Source organism: Lepidochelys olivacea (assembly GCF_965140295.1).
Source record: "Lepidochelys olivacea isolate rLepOli2 genome assembly, chromosome: 11".
Taxonomy (NCBI): domain Eukaryota; kingdom Metazoa; phylum Chordata; order Testudines; family Cheloniidae; genus Lepidochelys; species Lepidochelys olivacea.
In genome coordinates, this window is record NC_140421.1 from 8,230,973 (window position 1) to 8,252,169 (window position 21,197).

General features: G+C 42.4%; 1 protein-coding gene across 1 annotated transcript in view; it reads left to right on the top strand.

Annotated features, from left to right (window-relative positions):
- PTPN4 (protein tyrosine phosphatase non-receptor type 4) overlaps positions 1–21,197 on the top strand; it is a 226,146-nt gene that overhangs the window by 139,967 nt on the left and 64,982 nt on the right. The window contains exon 13 of the mRNA XM_084643654.1: positions 13,777–13,845. Coding sequence (XP_084499780.1) covers positions 13,777–13,845 — 69 coding nt within the window. The remainder of the gene's footprint in view (positions 1–13,776; positions 13,846–21,197) is intronic.

Here is a 21,197-nt window from a genome sequence, read left to right on the forward strand (position 1 = left end):
CCTAAATAAAATGCTAAAAGCCACCTGATGTCTAAGCTATGTAGATGCTGCTCCTATGCACTTAAATATGGTTTAGGAAAAAATATAGGTAAGTAAATAACCTGAGTAAGGTGAAACTGAGATTCCACTTTGGACAGAAATTTGGGGTGTGGCCTTAATGCCACCTTTTCCTTGAAGAATTGAGTGTATGGAGGACCTGCCATTAAGGCCTGCAACTTGCTGACTTTTCTTGCAGATGTTATAGCCACAAGGAAGGCTATCTTCACTGAGAGGAGAGCCCATGAACATGTTGCTGTCAGCTTGAATGGTGCCTCCAGCTCCTTAAGGTCCCACAATGGTACTGCTTCCTTTACGAATGGAAAAAGATGGATAATACCCTTAAAAAAAAAAATCTCACCATTAAAGGGTTTGACAGTACTGACTTACCTTGAATGGAAGGATGAAAAACTGAGATCGCCACCAAGGGAATATTAAGGGAGCTCAGAGTGAGGCTTAAAGATTTCAAATGCAGCAGATAATCCAAAATATCTTGAACCTGTGCTAACATGGGATGAATTTGCTTGTACATTGCCCAAACTGAAAACCATTTCCATTAAAGTTATAGGTGGACCTTGTGGCTAGTTTTCTACTACTAAGCAGAATATCTCAAACTGCTTCCGAGCATAGCCCCTTATCTTCATCTAGGCATGCAGCATCCATGCAGTGAAGTGCAGGCTGCCCAATGCTGGATGAACAGCCTGGCCGTAAGAATGGCCATACTGGGTCAGACCAAAGGTCCATCTAGCCCAGGATCCTGTCGTCCAACAGTGGCCTATGCCAGGTGCCCCAGAGGGAATGAACAGAACAGATAATCAACAAGTGTCGCCCGTTCCCAGCTGCTGGCAAACAGAAGCTAGGGACACAATCTCTGCCCAGCCTGGCTAATAGCCACTGGTGGACATATCCTCCATGAATTTATCTACTTTTTTGAACCCTGTTATAGTCTTGCTCTTCACAACATCCTCTGGTAAGGAGTTCCACAGGTTGACTCTGCTTTGTGTGGAAACAGTACTTCCTTTATGTTTGTTTTAAACCTGCTGCCTATTAATTTCATTCAGTGACCCCTAGTTTCTGTGTTATGAGTAAGACTGCTAGTCTGTCACCGAGGTCACGGAAGTTGCAGATTCCGTGACTTTCCAGGACCTCCATGACTTCTGCAGCAGCCAGCTACACCACCCCCCACTCCTCACAGCAGTGGTGGTGATCCCGGGCTGCCCCTCCCGCCCCCGCCATCAGTAGTGGCGGCAGTCCTGGGTCGCCCCTTGCTAGCAGCAGAGGTCCCGGGACACCGCCTGCCAGCAGCAGTGGCAGTGGTCCCAGGCTGCTCCCCCTCCACCCCAAGCACCAGTGGGTGCCCTGGAGGCCCCCACCCCAGCATGCACACCAGCGGGCACCCCAGAGATCCCCCCCCAGCACTAGTGGGCGCCCCAGAGATCCCCCCCCCAGCACTAGCGGGCGCCCTAGAGATCCTCCCCCAGTATCAGTGGGTGCCCCAGAGCCCACCAGAGCACCCAAGATTTAGTCAGGTGTATATAGTACAAGTCATGGACAAGGTCACTGGGCCATGAATTTTTGTTTATTGCCCCGTGACCTGTCCATGACTTTTACTAAAAATACCCTTAGTTATGAGAAGGATCAAATAACACTTCCTTATTTACTTTCTCCACCCCAGTCAAATTTTATCGACCTCTATCATATCCCCCCTTCGTCTTCTCTTTTCTAAGATGAAAAGTACCAGTCTTATTAATCTCTCCTCATAAGGCAGCCGTTCCATACCCCCTTATCATTTTTGTTGCCCTTTTCTGAACCTTTTCCAATTCCAGTACATCTTTTTTGAGATGGGACGACCACATCTGAAAGCAGTATTCAAGATGTGGGCATACCATGGATTTATATAGAGGCAATATGATATTTGCTGTCTTCTTATCTATCCCTTTCTAATGATTCCCAACATTCTTTTTGCTTTTTTGACTGCCACTGCACATTGAGTGGATGTTTTCAGAGAACTATCCACAATGACTCCAAGATCTCTTTCTTGAGTGGTAACAGCTAATTTAGACCCCATCATTTTATATGTGCTTTCCAATGTGCATTACTTTGCATTTATCAACATTGAATTTCATCTGCCATTTTGTTGCCCAGTCACCCAGTTTTGTGAGATCCTTTTGTAACTCTTTGGAATCTGCTTGGAACTTAACTATCTTGAGTAGTTTTGTATCATCTGCAAATTTTGCCACCTCACTGTTTACCCCTTTTTCCAGATCATTTATGAATATGTTGAATAGGACTGGTCCCAGTACAGACCCCTCTGGGACACCGCTATTTACCTCTCTCCATTCTGAAAACTGACTATTTATTCCTACCCTTTGTTTCCTATCTTTTTACCAGTTACCAATCCATGAGAGGACCTTCCCTCTTATCCCATGACTGCTTACTTTGCTTAAGAGCCTTTGGTAAGGGACCTTGTCAAAGGCTTTCTGAAAATCTAAGTACTCTATAGCAACTGGATCCCCCTTGTCCACATGCTTGTTGACTCCCTCAAAGAATTCTAATAGATCGGTGAGGCATGATTTCCCTTTACAAAAACTATGTTGACTCTTTCCCAACAAATTATGTGCATTACGCGTCTGACAATTTTGTTTTTTTACTGTAGTTTCAACCAGTTTGCCCAGTGCTGAAGTCCGACTTACTGACCTGTAATTGCCAGGATCACTCTGGAGCCCTTTTTAAAAATTGACATCACATTAGCTGTCCTCCAGTCATTTGGTACAGAAGCTGATTTAAATGATAGGTTACAAACTAGTTAGTGGTTCTGCAATTTCACATATGATTTCCTGCAGAACTCTTGGGTGAATAACATCTGGTCCTGGTGATTTATTACTGGTTAGTTTATCAGTTTGTTCCAAAACCTCCTCTAATGATACCTTTCTCTGGGACAGTTCCTCAGATTTGTCACCTAAAAAGAATGGGTCAATTTTGGGAATCTCCCTTGAAGACTGATGCAAAGAAGTAATTTAGTTTCTCCGTAATGGCCTTATCGTCCTTGATTGCTTCTTTAGCATCTTGATCATCCAGTGGCCCCACTGGTTGTTTAGTAGGCTTTCTGCTTCTGATGTACTTTTCAAAAGTAATAGCAACAATTTTTTTGTCTTTGGCTAGCTGTTCTTCAAATTCTTTTTTGGCCTTCCTAATTATATTTTTACATTTCATTTGCCAGAGTTTATGCTCCTTTCTATTTTCCTCACTGGGATTTACCTTCCACTTTTTAAAGGTTGAGTGAGTATGCTGATGTTGAGTGAGTAGGTTAGGAAGAAAAGAGTGTAAGGCTTAGTAGGTAAAGCCAAAAGAGAGAGGTCGTCAGAAAACCAACATTGCCTCACCCATGCTGGTGCAATCAGAATGAGTTTGTCGTGATCCAGTTTGAGTTTAAGGCTAACCTCAGGAATCAAAGGGATTGGGGGAAGGTATACGTCCGGTTACCTTCCCAGTTTAGATGGGTGGTGTGGGTAAAAGACTGTAATGGGATGTTCTCCCCATGCTTGCCTTGAAAGTCTTAATGTAGGCCAGATGGGCCAATTAACCTACTAGGCTGCAAGCTGATGGATATTTAGGTGAGAGGAGAGCCCTAATTAAGGAAAGCTCACCTGTGCAGTAACAGGAGGGGCTTCAATAAAACCAGGGGGCTGGTAGCAGAAAGGGGGCTGAGAGGAGGAGGCATGCAGTCACTCGTCATGGGACAAGGAAGAGAAAGGGGTTTGGACCCAAGAGGAAGGGTTTGTCTAGCAAAACCGGGAGATAGGGATTTAGCTAGAAGGGTGAATAATGAGAGCGTGGGGTAGGCAAGATAAGAAGTAGTCCAGGGTGTGGCAGGAAAGTTTAAGCTAGTACAGACCTTGGCTGCTGGAGATTGGGCCCCTGGACTGGAACCCAGAGTAGAGCGTGAGCCTGGTTTCCCCTACCAGCCACTGAATGAGTGGCACTATCTGGGTAGTGAACTTGAAGCCTGTCCGGGTCTATTTGTTGTAGCCACTGAGCTACAGTAGAGTTAAGGACTGCCTGAGACAGCGTGGAAGACTGTGATAGTACCCCGGGAGGGGAGGATTCTTGTGACTTGGCCAGAGGACTAAGGCAAGGCGTGGTAGCTCCTGAGGAGCAAGAGAGGGGCCAAAGAGCGGGACAGACCAAGGAACCGTGAGAAGAGGTTGAAAGACTAATTCCAAGAGTGGCCAGGAGGAGGCGCTTCTTCATGTAGAAGTTCCTTTTACAGAGACCCTGGGCTGAGTCCTGCTTCAGAACAGAATTGATGACATTATCTGTTGTCCTTTGTTGCAAACAAATCTATGGAATGGATGCCCCACTGCCAGAAACTGGACTTCAGCACACCATTCTTTAGGGAGCACTTATGGGGTTAATGTAGTTCAAAAAAGACCTGTAGAAGTGATCAGCTAGGTGTTCTGAGAGCCTGGTAAGTGAGCCACTGTACAATATATTCCTCAACGCAGGGGTGCCAGAACTTTATTGGAACAGCCACTCCCTTGCTGTTTCATACAATATACTGTAGTGGTTTTGTCTTTGAAAATGAGTCATTGTCCCACAGATGTGATCCTGAAAGGCATTGTGTTTTGCTCAAAAGTTCCAGCGGGTTGATGTGACAGGAAGCTTCCTCTTCTGACCACAAACCCTGAATTTTTAACATTTCCAGATGTGCTCCCCAATCTATTGTATAGGCATTGGTAACTGCTGTGTTGGTCGGTGAAGGGCGGGCAGAGGGGACACTCTGACACATTGTATTCTATCCACCACTGTAAAGAGTGCAGTGTCTCCAGGGGCACCCAGACAGGAGTATCCAGCGGCTGGAAAATTGGGTGATAGACTAATTTCAGCCACCATTGAAGGAGGACGCAGGCACAATCTCACACGTTGCACTATATACATGCATGCAGCCAGATGGCCCACTAACTTCAGGCATGCCCGGATCATGGTCGAAGAGTGCAAATGGAGATCCTGACAAAATTGCTGAATTGTCTGGAACTGTGTAGATGGGAGAGAGGCCCGCAAATTCGTAGTCTGTCAGAGTCCCAGTGAACTTGATTTTTTTAGTTTACTTCAAAGTTGATTTGCCCCTTTTTAAGATCAGACCCAGTCCATCAAAAAGGTTTATTGTGAGCCTGAGATGACTGAAAACCTGTTGCCTGGATGAGCCTCTCAGGGTATGTCTCCACTTCAGTAAAACAACCATGGCTGCTCCGTATCATCTGACTTGGGCTTGCGGGGTAGGACTGCGGGGCTATAAAATTGCAGTGTATACATACCCTCAGTAGCCAATCATCCAGGTATAGGAAGATATGAACTACCCTCCTTGTGAGAGAGGCTGCCACCAGTGTTACGCATTTGGTAAAGATGTGTGGAGTTGATGACAGGCTAAAAGGGAAGAACTGTGTACTGTTAGTAATGGCCAGCAACAAGGAATTTTCTGTGGCTTGGGAAGATTGCCACATGAAAATAAGCATCTTAGAGATTGAGAGCAACAAACCAGTCGTGATGCAGAGCGGGAAGTATAGTAGCCAGTGTAACCATGTGGTATCTTATGTACTTGATGTGTTTGTTGAGCACAGAGATCAAGGATAGGTCTCATTCCTCTTGTATTTGTGGATCAGGAAGTACTGGGAGTAAAACTCCTTTCCGCAAAGAAGTGGAGGAACCTCCTCTGTAGCCCCCAGAATACAGAGGGTTTGTGCTTGCTGTAACAGCAGTGGCTCGTGAGAGGGGTCCCTGCAGAGTTCTGGGTTAGCAGGATGTGAGTGGGGAAAGAATAGGAATTTCATGTGTAACTCAGTCCCAAAGTGCTGTCTGTAGTTAGTCTCTCACAAGCACTGTAGAAGAAAGATAGCTCAGCTATTTGGGACAGCTATTAGGGGGGAGGGATAGCTCAGTGGTTTGAGCATTGGCCTGCTAAATCCAGGGTTCTGAGTTCCATCCTTGAGGGGGCCATTTAGGGATCTGGTGAAAAAAATCAGGGATTGGTCCTGCTTTGAGCAGGGGGTTGGACTAGATGACCTCCTGAGGTCCCTTCCAACCCTGATATTCTATGAGCGTGACAATTGAGGTGCTGCTCTTGAAACACCAGTCAAGCAGACTGTCTAGCCAAAGAAGGACGAGGAGAGCCATTTGACTAACACTAGACCTAAAAGGTTTCTTCCTCTGTGATTCGTTCCTCTTTCTGGGGAAATCTTGTGCCACACAAGGTAGAAAGACTGACAGAATGTCAATGAGAATACTGCTGCTGCTGCTGATTCCCAAAATGGTGTCTCTTTGTGGCCTGGGTCTAAATCCTAAGTGAGTGTAGTGGAGCCCAGGAGTTCTTGAAATAATGTAATGTCTCATCAGTTGTCCATGAGAATAGGAGACGACCATCAAACAGCATGTCCTCTGTGCTTTGTTGGATCTCAGGAGCTATGTATGCATGGTTAGAAAACCATGAGATTCTTCTCATCCTTACAACCGAGCCCATGAGTCTGGACAAAGCATCTGCTATATCCAGGGCTGACTGCAAGGACACTAAACTGCTCTCCATAACAAAGACTTTGAATTCCTCCCCAAAGAATTCTGGTAACTTTTCCACAGATATAAACATAGCGTCCCAGTTTATAAAATCGTATTTCGATTATAGAACTTGCTAGTTTGCAATACACATTGTAAGGAGGAAGTCAAGTAGATCTTTCTCCCCATTAAATCTAGCCTTTTGGACTCTTTCCTTAGGCATAGATTTATATCTTCTCTGTCTCTCTCACTCATTTGCTGCTGTCACAAGGAAATTTGGAGCTAAATAACAGAAAACAGATTTGAAGCCCTTCAGTGGCACATAGTGTCTTTTGTCAGGGCGTTTTACAATGGGTGTTAAAGAAGGTTTATTTCCTAGGGATTTAGATGCTCTAGTATTGCTTCATTTATAGTGAGAGCAACTCTCCCAGGAACAGAATGTTGGAGGATCTCCACCAATTTATGGATGTTTCCTGCACAAACTTGGCCTGAATACTTAAGACTGATGCTATGCATCTGAGCAGCTCCTGATATAATCTGAAATCCTCTGGTACTGGAGATGAGTACTCAAGTACTGCTGTGTCATCCGGTGACGAGAAGGAAGATGCAGTTGGGACAGATGGAATCCCTTGAGGAATGACATCTGACTGCCCTAAAGGTTCAAGCTACTCTAACACAGAGGGAGCCCCCTCTGCTAGTGGCTGCAGGACTGGTGGTTCATGCAGGGAGTCTACTGGAGGTACAGGTGATCTCGTCCTAGAGTGAGCAGAGAACTGGGACTTTGCCAAATGAGGGACTTCCCAGGGATTCCACTGAGTCCATTATGGATAAGGATGAGGAATTGGCAGCCAGTAAGTAGTAGTCCAGGGTCCCTTGTCTCTACTGTTGGAAAGTTACCAATGCCAATACCCACTATGATTCCTGCTCTGTCTCAATAATCTGTGAGATGGGGAAGGGGAGGGAGATGCCTCTGAGCTTGACTGTGAGGATCTCTCCAAATAGCTTAATGGTGGCAGTGGGGCCACTCCTAATGGGGCCATCAAGCATCCAGTGTCATCCATGGCCCAACCCCACGGTGCAGTCAGTAGCTAAGGAACAATCAATGGTTCCTTGAATACTGGTACCAGCCTCAAACTCATACTGGGTCCCAAAAGAAGAGACATCGTTACTAAAAATGAAGGTGCTCATGGGCCAGCAGATACAGACTTTATCATAGTCAGCACCAGTACTTAAGATTCCATCCATGTTGATGCCCTCGATGCTGAGCGATAAGTCTACAACAACCCTTCACGGTAGATAAACTGCAGTGCAGATCATAGTATTGGCAATGACGACAAGTGTGCCACAAGTCTGGAGTTTGCTGAGGATGGTGTCATTGTAGTCAGTTGGTCCAGAATAATCACTGAGTCAGGAACAGGCAGGCATAGCAAATCTGCTGCTTCCTGATATGCAGTCAGAATGGAAACTGATAGTGCCACTGTCAAAGGTACTGGAGTCAATGGTACGGATTCCTCCTGATCCTGCCTCGGTACCAGAGAGCGTGCTGATGGCCCCATTGTGACAGATTTATGTTACCAATCTGCCTGGGGCTTCAAGTGATCAGGCTGAGGCCGCAGGATCTTTAGGGGAGGAGATGAAGGAGAACACTAAGTGACTAAGTTTAAAGCTTTATTAACCAAATAACAGTGGTGAGTGCTCAGCGCGCCCCACGTCACTCAAAGAGAGGAAGAAAGTGTTGTACCCGAGCCCTAACCCACTCTTGTACTTACACACGCACAACCCAAGGCTGACCAAGCCTGGGTGTAATGTAAGAAGAAGAGCGGGGGAAGGGTAGAGGAGAGTTCCGCCTTGTGCACAGGTCGTCTAGGGTCCTCTGTAAATTTCTGACTTGCTTCAGCTCTCGGGAGGGTTTTAAGCCCTGGGTTCTTCTGGGGGCATTTTTGTTCAGGGACCTTTGCCCCCCCATGCTCTCGGTACCAGTCTGAACCGGTCTTCTGTGGCTCCCTTAGTTTCCCCAAAGCACACCGGTTTCAGGGTCGTGAGACTATTGTTTTTCAACTCACTGGCCTTCGCAATCTTACTGGTTTTGCAACCCCTTCAGTTCTGTCTGGCTCAGGTCTCCTTTCTCATGGCTGGCTGGGGTTGAGACACAGGTATCTGGCTGTTTGGCAGCAGAGAACTTGTTTGTGTGCGCTGGCCTTGGGCTGCAGTTTTGTTCCTTATCTTCGGGCCAAGCTGGTCATCGAGTTAACCCGTTCCTTTCCTCCTTCCTCCTCCTTTGGCCTCTCGTAGCCTAGAAAGGAATCTTTTACTCCACACTCACACCATCAGCCCTTCCCAAGATACTTTCCAGTGCATATAAAGGCGTTAGCAATATACAATGCTGATGCTTACCCGGGGACCCCATGGGGGGGGTCATTTTATTGTGACACCATTCTGTCCCATGTATGAGGAGACTGCTGGTGCTAGTCGGCATGTCTCTTAGAGAAGACGCACCTCTCTGACTTCTGGAATGGCTTCAGTCTGTTTTGTAGGTTCTTTTTCTCAGGGAACCTGACGAGGGGAAGCGGTCTGTCTTCCTTCTGGGCTAGTAATCTGAGCTCATTCAAGAAGTACCTGTCTGTACCGGCTCAGGCACACTTTGAGGGGCCTGACAGTCCACAGCAGTCTGCAGTGCCGAGGCAGGTCTCATTGCCTGCTCGAGAAGGTGCTGCTTTAGTCTTAAGTCTCTAGCCACCTGTGTCCTCTTTGTAAAGGATTTACAACTAGAGCACCTTTTTTATGTACCCTTCCCTGAGACACAGTAAGCATATAGTGTGGGAATCATTATGGGGAAGAGCTGCCCTAGAAGAAGGGCAATGAAACTGATGAGGGCTGTGACGTTGCACTCCATAATGTTTTATGGAAGTATGCTTATGAGTGTGAATATAATGTAACTGGAATATGCTTTATGCAAAAGGTCTCTTGTAAGGTATTACAAAGTTTATAATCTACTGAGTGTGTTCATCCTATTTGTATGAATGTATCATTCTTGTATCTGAAACTAGGTATATGAAGTATTACTCTGAGGTCCTATGTAATTATGCAAAGTGTGGGCCATTAATGGTGGTTTAGAATATTGATGGCTCCCATTGACTAGGACAATTGGTTGTAAATGGCTCTGTTTACTTGTGAGTCAGGCCGGGAAGAATGAAGACTTGGGGTCTCACAGGACATGTAATCATGTGACCTGGTAATGAAATCCCATCTTAAAACTGGTACCTTTCCATTTAGAAGGAGGGGTGGGGACCCAGAGAGACAAAAGATTCCCACTTTGTGCAAAAAGTATGAAAGGGGTTGAACAGAACAAAGGGGACCGCAGTCATGAGAACACCTCTGCTTTCCACCGGAGGACTTGTCTATACCACCCACCGAATCGGTGGGCAGCGATCAATCCAGTGGGGGTTGATTTATCGCGGCTAAATCACGACTGCTGAGTGCGCTCCCATTGACTCCTCTACCAAAACGAGGAGCGCAAGTGGAGTCAACGGGAGAGCGTCAGCAGTGAAGACACCGCGGTAAGTAGATCTAAGTACATCGACTTCAGCTATGCTATTCACGTAGCTGAAGTTGCGTATCTTCGATCGATGCCATGCAGTAGTGTAGACAAGCCCTAAGATGTCTGCTGGCACTAACAAGGATTGTACCAGGGGAAAAGATTGGGCCCAGACTAGGAAGGAGTCTAGTTTGTGAAAGAAGCTTATTGGAACATCTCTGAGGGTGAGATTTACCTGTATTCAGTTTCTTAATGTATTAGGATTAGACTTGCATGTTTTTGCTTTATTTTGCTTGGTAACTTACTTTGTTCTGTCTGTTATTACTTGAAACCACTCAAATCCCACTTTTTATACTTAATAAAATCACTTTTGTTCATTAGTAAACCCAAAGTAAGTGATTAATACCTGGGGGAGCAAACAGCTGTGCATAACTCTCTATCCGTGTTATAGAGGGAAGACAATTTATGAGTTAAATCTGTTTTACTCTGTATAAAGCTTATACAGGGTAATTTAGGGTTTGGAACCCATTGGGAACTGGGTGTCTGGATGCTGGAGATAGGTGACCTGCTGAGCAGTTTTTGGTTAAAGTCTGCAGCTCTGGGGGCGTGGACCAGACCCGGGTCTGTGTTGCAGCAGGCTAGCATGTCTGGATCATCAAGGCAGGGTTCTGGAGTCCCAAGCTGGCAGGGAAAATGGGCTCAGAGGTAATTCCAGCACGTGAGGTGACAGTCCCCAGGGGGTCTCTGTGGCCAAACCTGTCACAAGGGCATACCACTGGAAGAAACTACCTAACTGCTAACTAATGGTACTAACTATAACTATAAAGAAAGAAAATCACAAAGAGCTGTGAAGATAAGTGTGAGGAAAGATCATACTAAGAGCTCCAGCTCTAGCTGCAGGTGGTGAGAAGGAGGTTGGGATGGTGCAGCCCTTATATAGCCATGGGAGGGGCTATGCAGGGAGGGGCATTGAAGTCTGCATGAGGAGGGGGTGCTTTGAGCACAAAGACAGATTCCAGACAGAGCTCAGCATCCACCTAAAAGGACAGATAATATAAAGTGTATGGAAATAAACATCACACTCTGCATGGTGTCATGGACTGGTAAGGATAAGGAGCAGCTTATGAGACAGATACAAACTTCTCCAACACTGACCCCAGCTCAAGTGACACACTCTTGGTTTTGATGTGCCCTGGGATTGTCAGCTGGGTAGTCAAAGCACCTACTTGTACAGATCCCATTACAGAGAACGCAGTATGCAGCTGAGCTTCCCCTAGAGAAGATCTATTCCTCCTCTCTGTCCTTGGAGCATATGTTCTCTCGTTCTTCAGCAGAGAACTCTCTCCTCTGGGTCAGTGATGAACACCACAGAAAGATATAGTGGTTTTCCCTGCAGGGCTCAGACACTGTGAGCTCATCAGGAAAGGCACTGGCCTGGCCAAAAATATACAAGTCAGCCATATTACATTATGGCACCACAGCTCTGTTGGAGATACTGCAGTACACCACACTCAATGAAGAGGTCACTTCCCTCATCAGTGTCCCTGGCCAGTGATGCACCAGAAGATCAAGAAGAAGGGGACAGGAACAATAGCAACCTGCATCACCTCTACATTATCTTCATTGCCTGATAAAGCAGTACTGGTACCAGATGACTTAAAAGCATTCCAGAATATCATTAGGATTGCTGAGTTTGAGTGCTGGCCCCTATGTATATTCCACTGTGGGTACACAAACACTCCATGCACTTGAGAACAGAGAATTCTTGCAAGCACTGTTTGTTAGTCTACACCTGCACCCCTGCTCTCCTCGTGCTCCGCATGGGGAATATAAGGGGAAGGGTGGACTGACTGCCTCTCTAGCTCCTTCTTACAGCTGCATAGCCTGAGTTAGCACCATGCATGGACACCTCCAATGTCCAGAGCTTCTCCTTTCTCTTCAAGCTGAGGCAGTTTTGACTGTCAGACTTGTTGCAGGTAGCCAGATGGCCCCTTGTGCAACTCCCAACCTGCCCTGACATAATATCTCAGAGTAAAGGTCAGATGTTGCACCTGACGCCTTGGATGTTGACTGCTGAGCACTACTGACAGTGTGTTCCCTCAAGACTAACTTCTCAAAATGGAAAAGATATTCTATATGAGCCCCTCAAAATGATACAGACCAAGGGGAGGCCCTGAGACTCATAGACTTTAAGGCTGGAAGAGACCATCATGATTAAGGTTTAAGATTTTTTCACTGTTATTTTTAGTAAAAGGGCAATAAACAAAAATTCATGGAACCCTGTGACATTTTTGTGACTTTTACTAAAAATAAGGACAGGAGGTTTGACGGGGAAAGACTGAAGTCCAAGCAGAGGGAAAAAGAGCCTGAGTCCCGCTACCGGGGAGTGTTGGGAGACTCCGGCTGGGCGGGAGTCCAGCACCCACCACTGTGGTGGGTGACAGCTCTGGGACCCCTCCTGCAGCCCCAGTGACTCAGAGCTCAGGGGTCCCTGCCACCTGTGGCAACTGACAGCTCTGGGGTGTCTCCCTCTCCCCCTCCCCAGCAGCTCACAGCTCCTGGGACCATGCTCTCTTTTATTGTTGTTTGTATCTTTTAGAGATAAGGAATGATAATTGTTATTCTGGGAAAATAGGTTAACATAGATATCTGTTCCCTCAACCACTTTGCTCTCAGAGTTGTGTAATTATTTTGTTTAATTGTTTTTAAGGAATAGAGGCAGGGAAGTTGAGTAACCGAGGCAGATGTACTCCTCTAATGATGAGGCAGTGCAACAGTTAAGACCTTCAAGCTGTGCAAAAATTTGACCCATATTCATAATAGGAATATGATCCACAAGTTGGTGATCTATTATCACTAGGTACCTTTTACAAAAATGCTAACTATGGCAAGTAACTGACTTCCTGTTCTTTTATAGGCATAGGGTTATAAAAGGCCCTTTTAGTAGCATTTACAAGTGTCAAAGTAAAAGCTTTTTAAAAGTAAAAGTGTCAAAGCTTATCTGACTCATGAAGCAATGTTTTTCTGTTTTGTTTTTGGTATTTTTATTAAACTAGCAAGATGTCCTGTTTTGGTCATTAATAGAAATGATTTTACTACCTGAATTTTTCTATTTATTAGGAGTTAGTTGCAGTTCTTACTGTTTTAGGGTGGTAAGTAGGGCCATATCTATTTTGCTAATTACAGAATTACCTGTCCCAGGGTCCTGCCGTGTGTGCATCTGAAGTTCAAGAGCAAACTCAAAACTGGCTCATTAAAGGAAGTAGGGAGCAATACAGAGAGCATGCTCTTTGTTTTTGTCGTGTTTGTGGCAGGGAGGATTTACAGTGGTAAATGCTTCCAAAGGGTAGAAGTATGTGACTTAGATTGCTTGCTCTGGCTGCATTAAAATGGAAAAGGAGATAGAGCTTTATTCTGTAGATGGAATAAATATGACTAAATCTCTCTGTGTTACAAAACCAATTCTAAGGTGAAAGAAGAGACTTTGGTTTGAATACATAAATCCAAATTCCGCCCTCGGTTAAAAGCCACTGAAGTCAGTGAGATGATTTGGACATAACTGAGAGCGTAATTTAGTATTTAAAATGTGGCGGTACAGCTTGCCTATACTTATTAAGTAGAGAAGTTTCTTTTACATTTCCAATGTTGTAATTTTCTTTCAGTGGGAGGACAGAGGTCCAGTCTGTGCAGTATGGTAAAGAAAAAGCAAACAAAGACAGGGTATTTGCCAGGTAAGCCATTTACATTTGTTTGTGTGGAATTTAATTATATGGTAATTAATACTACTTTGGACTTAGACTCTTCAGTAGGTTACTTTGTGCACTTCAATAAGCTTCCTCCCAATACCAGTATATTTGGATGGAGATGTTATGATAAACTACTTTTCTCCGTTTTTTAAAAAAAAATAATAGATATGCAAGCTTTATCTCTTGTGAGCTGCTCTTTTGGTGGAGTTGAACCCATACCAAGGAGTTATAATTTGAATACTGGAACATATCTTTTTATCTGAGGTGGGCAGAAGTGGTAAGGAAACACATAACAGAAAAAAGGATACTCCAGTGTCTTCCTTTTTATGTGTTTGCAAAGAAAAGATTGCAAACTATTCAGGGTGGGGACGGTCTTCCAGTCCGTACAGTACGTAGCATAGTGGGGGCCCTCAGTACAACTAATAATAAAATTTACTACAAGAAGAATTTTCTTATCTTCATTCTGTTGAGCACGTGTGAGTTTATGGGTATGTTCATTCAGTGATAATATTCTAAAATTGTAATTCCCTTTAAAATATTTGCCCTAACTGCCCAGATCTTCATAAATGTGTACTTCACTGTAACCTCTATTACCGTAATTTTGCTAAGAATTCTCTTGAGAATGCCTTCAGAAGTGATTAATTATATCATAATTGGCTGACTGTAGAAACTGTTCTGCAGCATTGTAATTCTAATTATTATTTTTCTGCTGGATTCCATAGTGTCCACAATATGCTAGGCACTTTACAAACAAAAGGAAGCATTACTCTTGCCCTGAAGAGTTTATGATCTGAGACAAAGGGTAGGGAAATGGAAAACAATGTATGTGTAAAGTGGCTAAACTGGTGATTGTCCATGTCTTGGAAATAAAATGTTTTAATGGAACAATACGAAGATTGTGGTGTGTGTGTTTGTGTGTGAAACAGACTGTTCTCAAGTACCTACAACTTTGCCATAAACTGGTAGGTGTTTAACAAGTGTAGGCCTGTGGCTGCGCATTGTATAGTATTATTACACTAAAAAAACTACATTAAAAGAATGTTTATGTTGACTGCTTGACTCTGAAAAAGTTAGAAACCTAAATTCAGTCCCCTTGCATATGTGAATTTTGGTAATCCTGTTTATGTCACACAGAAAATCTGTGATAAAACAAGAATAGAATCTAGCTCTCCTGAGTCCCAGTCCAGTGCCCTATTCACAAGAAACAATGCTATCTCTTCTTGTAGTATGCTGCCTGATTCACTGTCTGTCTTGTACATCAGGTAAAATGGGTTCTGTAGAATAAGTAATACGAGATTATGTAGTCAGACTATCATAATGTATATACATTAGGGGGTTTCTCAGGCAACCTTCGTTCTGACACTGTTTACATTTTAAGTGCTTGAATTTGCATCTAGTGAGTCATAGCGAGCTTGGAACCCAGAGCCTTTAGATCCAAAGCACAGACCTCTACCTCTTGTGCCCAAAGAATAAGATGATAGTGAAAATAGGCTGTTATCCTCTGTGTACTCAAGCCCCTAGAAGGGGAGGATGGCACACTTCGCTTGAATTTTACGGTAACTGTTCGCAAGACAGCAGAGTAATGTTGTGAATCAAGAATCCTGGATTCTACTCCTGGATGGGTGGGGGGATTGTGGTTTTAGTGGTTAGAGAGTACAGTCAAGGGCAGAAATTTGGCATTTTCATTCTGAATGCACAGCACAGTATAACTTAAGTTAGACCAAAGAGATGGCTACTGCTGCTGCATCCTTCTGCCAGGACCTCTAGATCTATGCCTAGAACATAAGGGGATCATTGTGAGTTACGAGCATCCAGTGCAGTTGGCATGTACGGAATTTTATTGGGCTGGGAGTTTCCTCAGTACATAGGTAGCTCCATGAGATTCAGAGCAGTTACTGCTCAAAGATTTTAGCAGCCAGCCACTGATAAGCTCTACTGATTATGTGCAGACTACAATTTTCAGAAACCAATAACTCTGCCAAATCTGATTGGATTTTCGCAGGTCAGTCATTCTAATAATATTTAGATCTTTAGATTAGTCTGCTTAATTTGTTTTATAAAAATACTTAGATATGTTAGTTTAGTAATGAGGCTAATAAATTTGTCCAAAAAAGAAATTGTTTTGTATTAACTTCACTGCTGTAAGTTTTGATTGACTAAGTGAATAATTTGATTTCTCACTCATTTTATTATAATCTTCATTGTATACACCATTGTATCATGCTGATATTTCCCCCCGGCTACGTTCTTTCCCTGTTTTTTTAAAAAGTGGTGTGGCTTAAATATATTTTTCTTTAGTTTTTTCCATTTCTCTTCGTGTGTTGCTTTTGTTGTGCTTCTTGCTGGGCTCCTTATAAATGCACATCTCTATAGTGGGTGGTTTTTTGGGGCGTAAACTAGTACTGCAGTCTGTGTGCTCAACTGCTTAACTTTATAGGGGTGATTTGCCTTGTGTTTTAGAGGCTTTTTAATTGGTCTATTAACTCGGGCTGTTGATTAATCGCAGTTAACTCGCGTGATTAACTCAAATTAACTACGATTAAAAAACATTAATTGTGATTAATCGCACTGTTAAACAATAGAATACCAATTGAAATTTATTAAATATTTTTGGATATTTTTCTACTTTTTCAAATATATTAATTTCTATTACAACACAGAATACAAAGTCTACAGTGCTTACTTTATATTATTATTTTTATTACAAATATTTGCACTTTAAAATTATAAACAAAAGATACTATTTTTCAATTCACCTCATACAAGTACTGTAGTGCAATCTCTTTGTTGTGAAAGTGCAACTTACAAATGTAGATTTTTTTTTGTTACATAACTGCACTCAAAAACAAAACAATGTAAAACTTTAGAGCCTAGAAGTCCACTTAGTCCTACTTCTTGTTCAGTCAATTGCAAAGAGAAACAAGTTTGTTTACATTTATGGGCGATACTGCTGACTGCTTCTTATTTACAATGACACCCGAAGGTGAGAACAGGCATTCACATGCCACTTTTGTAGCCGGAGTTGCAAGATATTTATGTGCCAGATATGCTAAACATATCTCCCTTCATACTTCGGCCACCATTCCAGGGGACATGCTTCCATGCTGGTGATGCTCGTTAAAAAAAAAAAAAAAAGTGTTAATTAAATTTGTGACTGAACTGCTTGGGGGAGATTTGTATGTCTCTCTTCTGTTTTACCCACATTCTGCCATGTATTTCATGTCATAGCAGTCTCGGTCTGCATGCATCAGTCTGCATAGCATATTTCATGTCATAGCAGTCTCGGTCTGCATGCATCTAACATGCATTGGTCTGCTCTGCTTTGGATCATTATCGAGCAGAACCTGTCATCAGCATGGACATGTCTTCTGGAATGGTGGCTGAAGCATGAAAGGACATATGCATCTTTAGCACATCTGGAACGTAAATATCTTGCGATGCCGGCTACAACAGTGCAATGCGGAAGCCTGTTCTCACTTTCAGGTGACGTAAACAAGATGTGGGCAGCATTATCTCATGCAAATTGTAACCAGACTTGTTTGGCTGAAGTAGGACTGAGTGGACTTGTAGGTTCGAAAGTTTTACATTGTTTTGTTTTTGAATGCAGTTATATTTTGTAGATAATTCTACATTTGTAAGTTTAACTTTCATTATAAAGAGATTGCACTACAGTACTTGCATTAGGTTGTAATCAAAAATAAATATAAAATGAGCACTGTACACTTTGTATTCTGTTTTGTAATTGAAATCAATGTATTTGAAAATGTAGAAAACATCCAAAAATATTTAAATATTATGCTATTAGTGTTAAGAGTGCGATTAATCATGCAATTAATTTTAATTGCTCAATTTTTTTTAATCGCTTGACAGCCCTACTATTAACATTTTGTTTTTATTTTGAAAAATACTATAGTAGTGATTGGGCAAAGCTGTGAATAAGAGCTTGTCTGCAGTTATTGCTTTTCAGAAAGTTCTGACTTAATTAAAAGCTACACACCATTCATGTTTTGCTGTCATCTTGTCAGATCTCAGAAGCTAAGCATGGTTGGGTAGAGCCAGTACTTTGCTCCAGGAATACATAGATGTGTCAGGAAATTGTTAGTTATTCAGTCGGTGGCACTCTTCTCTTTGTCAGTGCCGAACTAATGCCTCATGGCGCAGTGGGCACTGCGGCTTGGGAACCTATCTTCTTGATGAGATGTAAAGCCAATATTATGATTACTCCAACATTCTACTTAGGATCTATTCATAAGAGTAGTTGTGTTTATTTCAGGTGTCCTGGCCAAATTGCAACTTAAGGCGTTGTTTGGTGAACCTAAAATTCCTCCTGCAGTTTCAGTTCAATGCAGCATTCTTCTTCACATCTATTCTAAGCTGTTCCATAGTGTTGCTCTTAACTGATAAACATCTGGTGCCTGATCCCAGAGTTGACTGACTTTTTATGGTGAATGAAGCATTCTGTGCATTGTTTGCATATTAATTTGTAAGGTGCATTGGGATTCCTCAGAATGAAAAGCAATATGAAATATAAGATGTTTATAAAATATACTACATATGTACAAGGGACTGAAGTACAATTCCTCTTATCTATTGTGCATTTAAATTCCAAACCATAATACTGAGTTCACATTAGTCCCTTCACATTAATATAGAGGCTAATTCTTGCTCTCTGATTTCCCCTGGTATTATGCAAATTTTGTTCCTGGAACCTGCCTTTCTGAATTTTTTTTCACTAGATGTAGTTATTATTTTCTTTTGTATAGATCTGTTTTTTAAAATGGTGGCATTTAGCATTTCTGTAGATATTACAGTTGGTTCTCGTTAAGCAGGTTTGTGTTGTAGATATTCATGTTGCTGTGTGTTATGAAACCAAGAACATTGGGAAGGATTGCTATAGGATGATGTAATAGTCTATTTGCAATGGAAGATGTAATATTTAATATCTAAAGTATTAATTTATAAGCACATAGAGGATAAGGGTAATAAGTTATAGCAAACATGGATTTATCAAGAACAAATCATGCCAAGCAACCCAATTTCCTTATTTAACAGGATTGTTGGTCTAGTGGATGGGGGGAAGCAGTAAACGTGATGTATCTTGATTTTAGTAAGGCTTTTGACACAGTACCGTATGACATTCTCATAAGCAAACCAGGGAAATATGGTTTTGATGAAATTACTATAAGGTGAGTGCATAACTGGTTGAAAAACTGTACTCAGAGTAGCTATCAATAGATTGCTGTCAAACTGTGAGGATGTGTCTAGTGTAGTCCCATAGGGGTCAGTCCTGGGTCTAGTACTATTCAGTATTTTCACTAATGACTTGGGTAATGGAGTGTAGAATCAACTTATAAAATTGCAGATGACACCATGCTGGAGGAGTGGTTACTGTCACCTCGAAGAACAGGATTAGAATTCAAAAAGATTCTCAAATCAGAGAATTGGTCTGAAATCAACAAAATGAAATTCAGTAATGAAAAGTGCAAAGTACTACACTTAGGAAGGAACAATCAAATGCACAGCTACAAAATGGGGAATAACTGCCGAGATGTCAGTACTGCAGAAAAGGATCTCAGGGTTATAGTGGATCAAATATTGAAGATGAGTGAACACTGTGATACAGTTGTGAAAAAGGATAGTATTCTGTGGTGAATTACAGGAGTGTCATATGTAAAACTTGAGAGGTAGTTGTCCTGCTGTACTCAGCACTGGTGAGCCTCAGCTGGAGTACTGTGCCCAGTTCAGGGTGCCACACTTTAAGAAAGATATGGACACAGAGGAGAGCAACAATGATAAAAGGTTGGGAAAATCTGAGCTATGAGGAAAGGTTGAAAAAACTGGGTGTAAAGTATTGCAAAAAAAAAAAAAAGACTGAAGGTACACCTAATAATGAATATGTTAAGGGCTGTTATAAAAAGGATGGTGTGGTGATCATTCTCCATGTCCACTTAAGTTAGGACAAGAAGTAAGGGGCTTAATCTGCAGGAAAGGAGGTTTGGGTTAGATATTAGGAAAAACTTTCTAACTATAAGGTTAATTAAACACTGGAATAGGCGTCCAAGGGTGAAATCCCCCATAAGTGGAGGTTTTAAAGAACAGGTTAGACAAATACCTGCCTGTAGATGGTCCTGCCTCAGTGCAAGGGGCTGGACTCGGTAATTAACGTTCAGGTACAGAATACCAAACTTAGTATAAGGAGGATAGTTCTATTATCTTTGTGAGCAACTGTCCTGAGAAATAACAGTTGGAACATACATAAATAAATAAAATAATAACCAAGTACAAAAGCCTATAGTAATTGCAGTTCTTTCTATACTTTCTTATACTTCAAGATTATGCTTCTTGATCCAAGATCCATTAAGGTCCATGGGAAGACTCTCATTGTCTTCACTGGGCTTAGGATCAGGCCTCAGATTTGTAACCGCAATACTAGTGCATATCTTTCTTACCCTTGTTGAACAAACTGAAAAATACTGTATAGCATCCTAAATTTTAGCAGTTTTGAAATACAGCTTTTAAATAGTTGAAGATGTCAAGAGGCACTTATCTGCATATTTAGCTAGCTTGATAAGAGAAGGAAACATTTTATTAGATTGTAATTTATTATTTTTATTTTTTGCTTATGGCTAATGATGCCCAAATTCACTCACTCATCTCTTCTCCTACCCACCTAACTAGAAATTTTTTGTCCTGTGCTTCATAGTAAGGAGTGTTGTTTCACTTGTAAAAGGAAAACTTGCCGCAAGTAAGGAATTGGCCAGATTGTCTGTGTTGAGATGTTCCTTAAGCAGAACCAATACTATCCAGCAAACCTCTGCTCCTCCTTAAATGAGGAATTGATAATCAGGAATGGACTTTCCCACGGTCCTTCACCTGCCAAGCAGAACATGGGTCCAAAATACAGATTATGGAATGAAGCTTTCCCAATACCTCTAGTACTAAGATTGGAGATGTAGCCATTTGTTCCTAGGATATACTTTTTTCCTCATGGATGACTCTATCTGAGTCAGAAACCAAAAAAAAATTATTGGTAAAATCTTGAGAAATTTCCTTTAAACAGCAACTTGATTAAGCTACCAAGAGGCAACAACTGAATTAACGAGGCCATCTGCCACCTGTAACAGATATGTTGTGGATATTGTTTCTTTACCTTCACGCAGGTATGGCATAACTATTCAGAACATCTTTGATGAAGTTGTTCAGCTTTGGTATAAGATTCCTTCCACCAACATTAGAACCATCTTTCCCCTCAAATACATCTGTCACTGGACATCCAAAAACTAGAGTGACCTGTGAGAACGAAGCTGGGGAATAGGGTTCCTAGGAGTCACAGTATC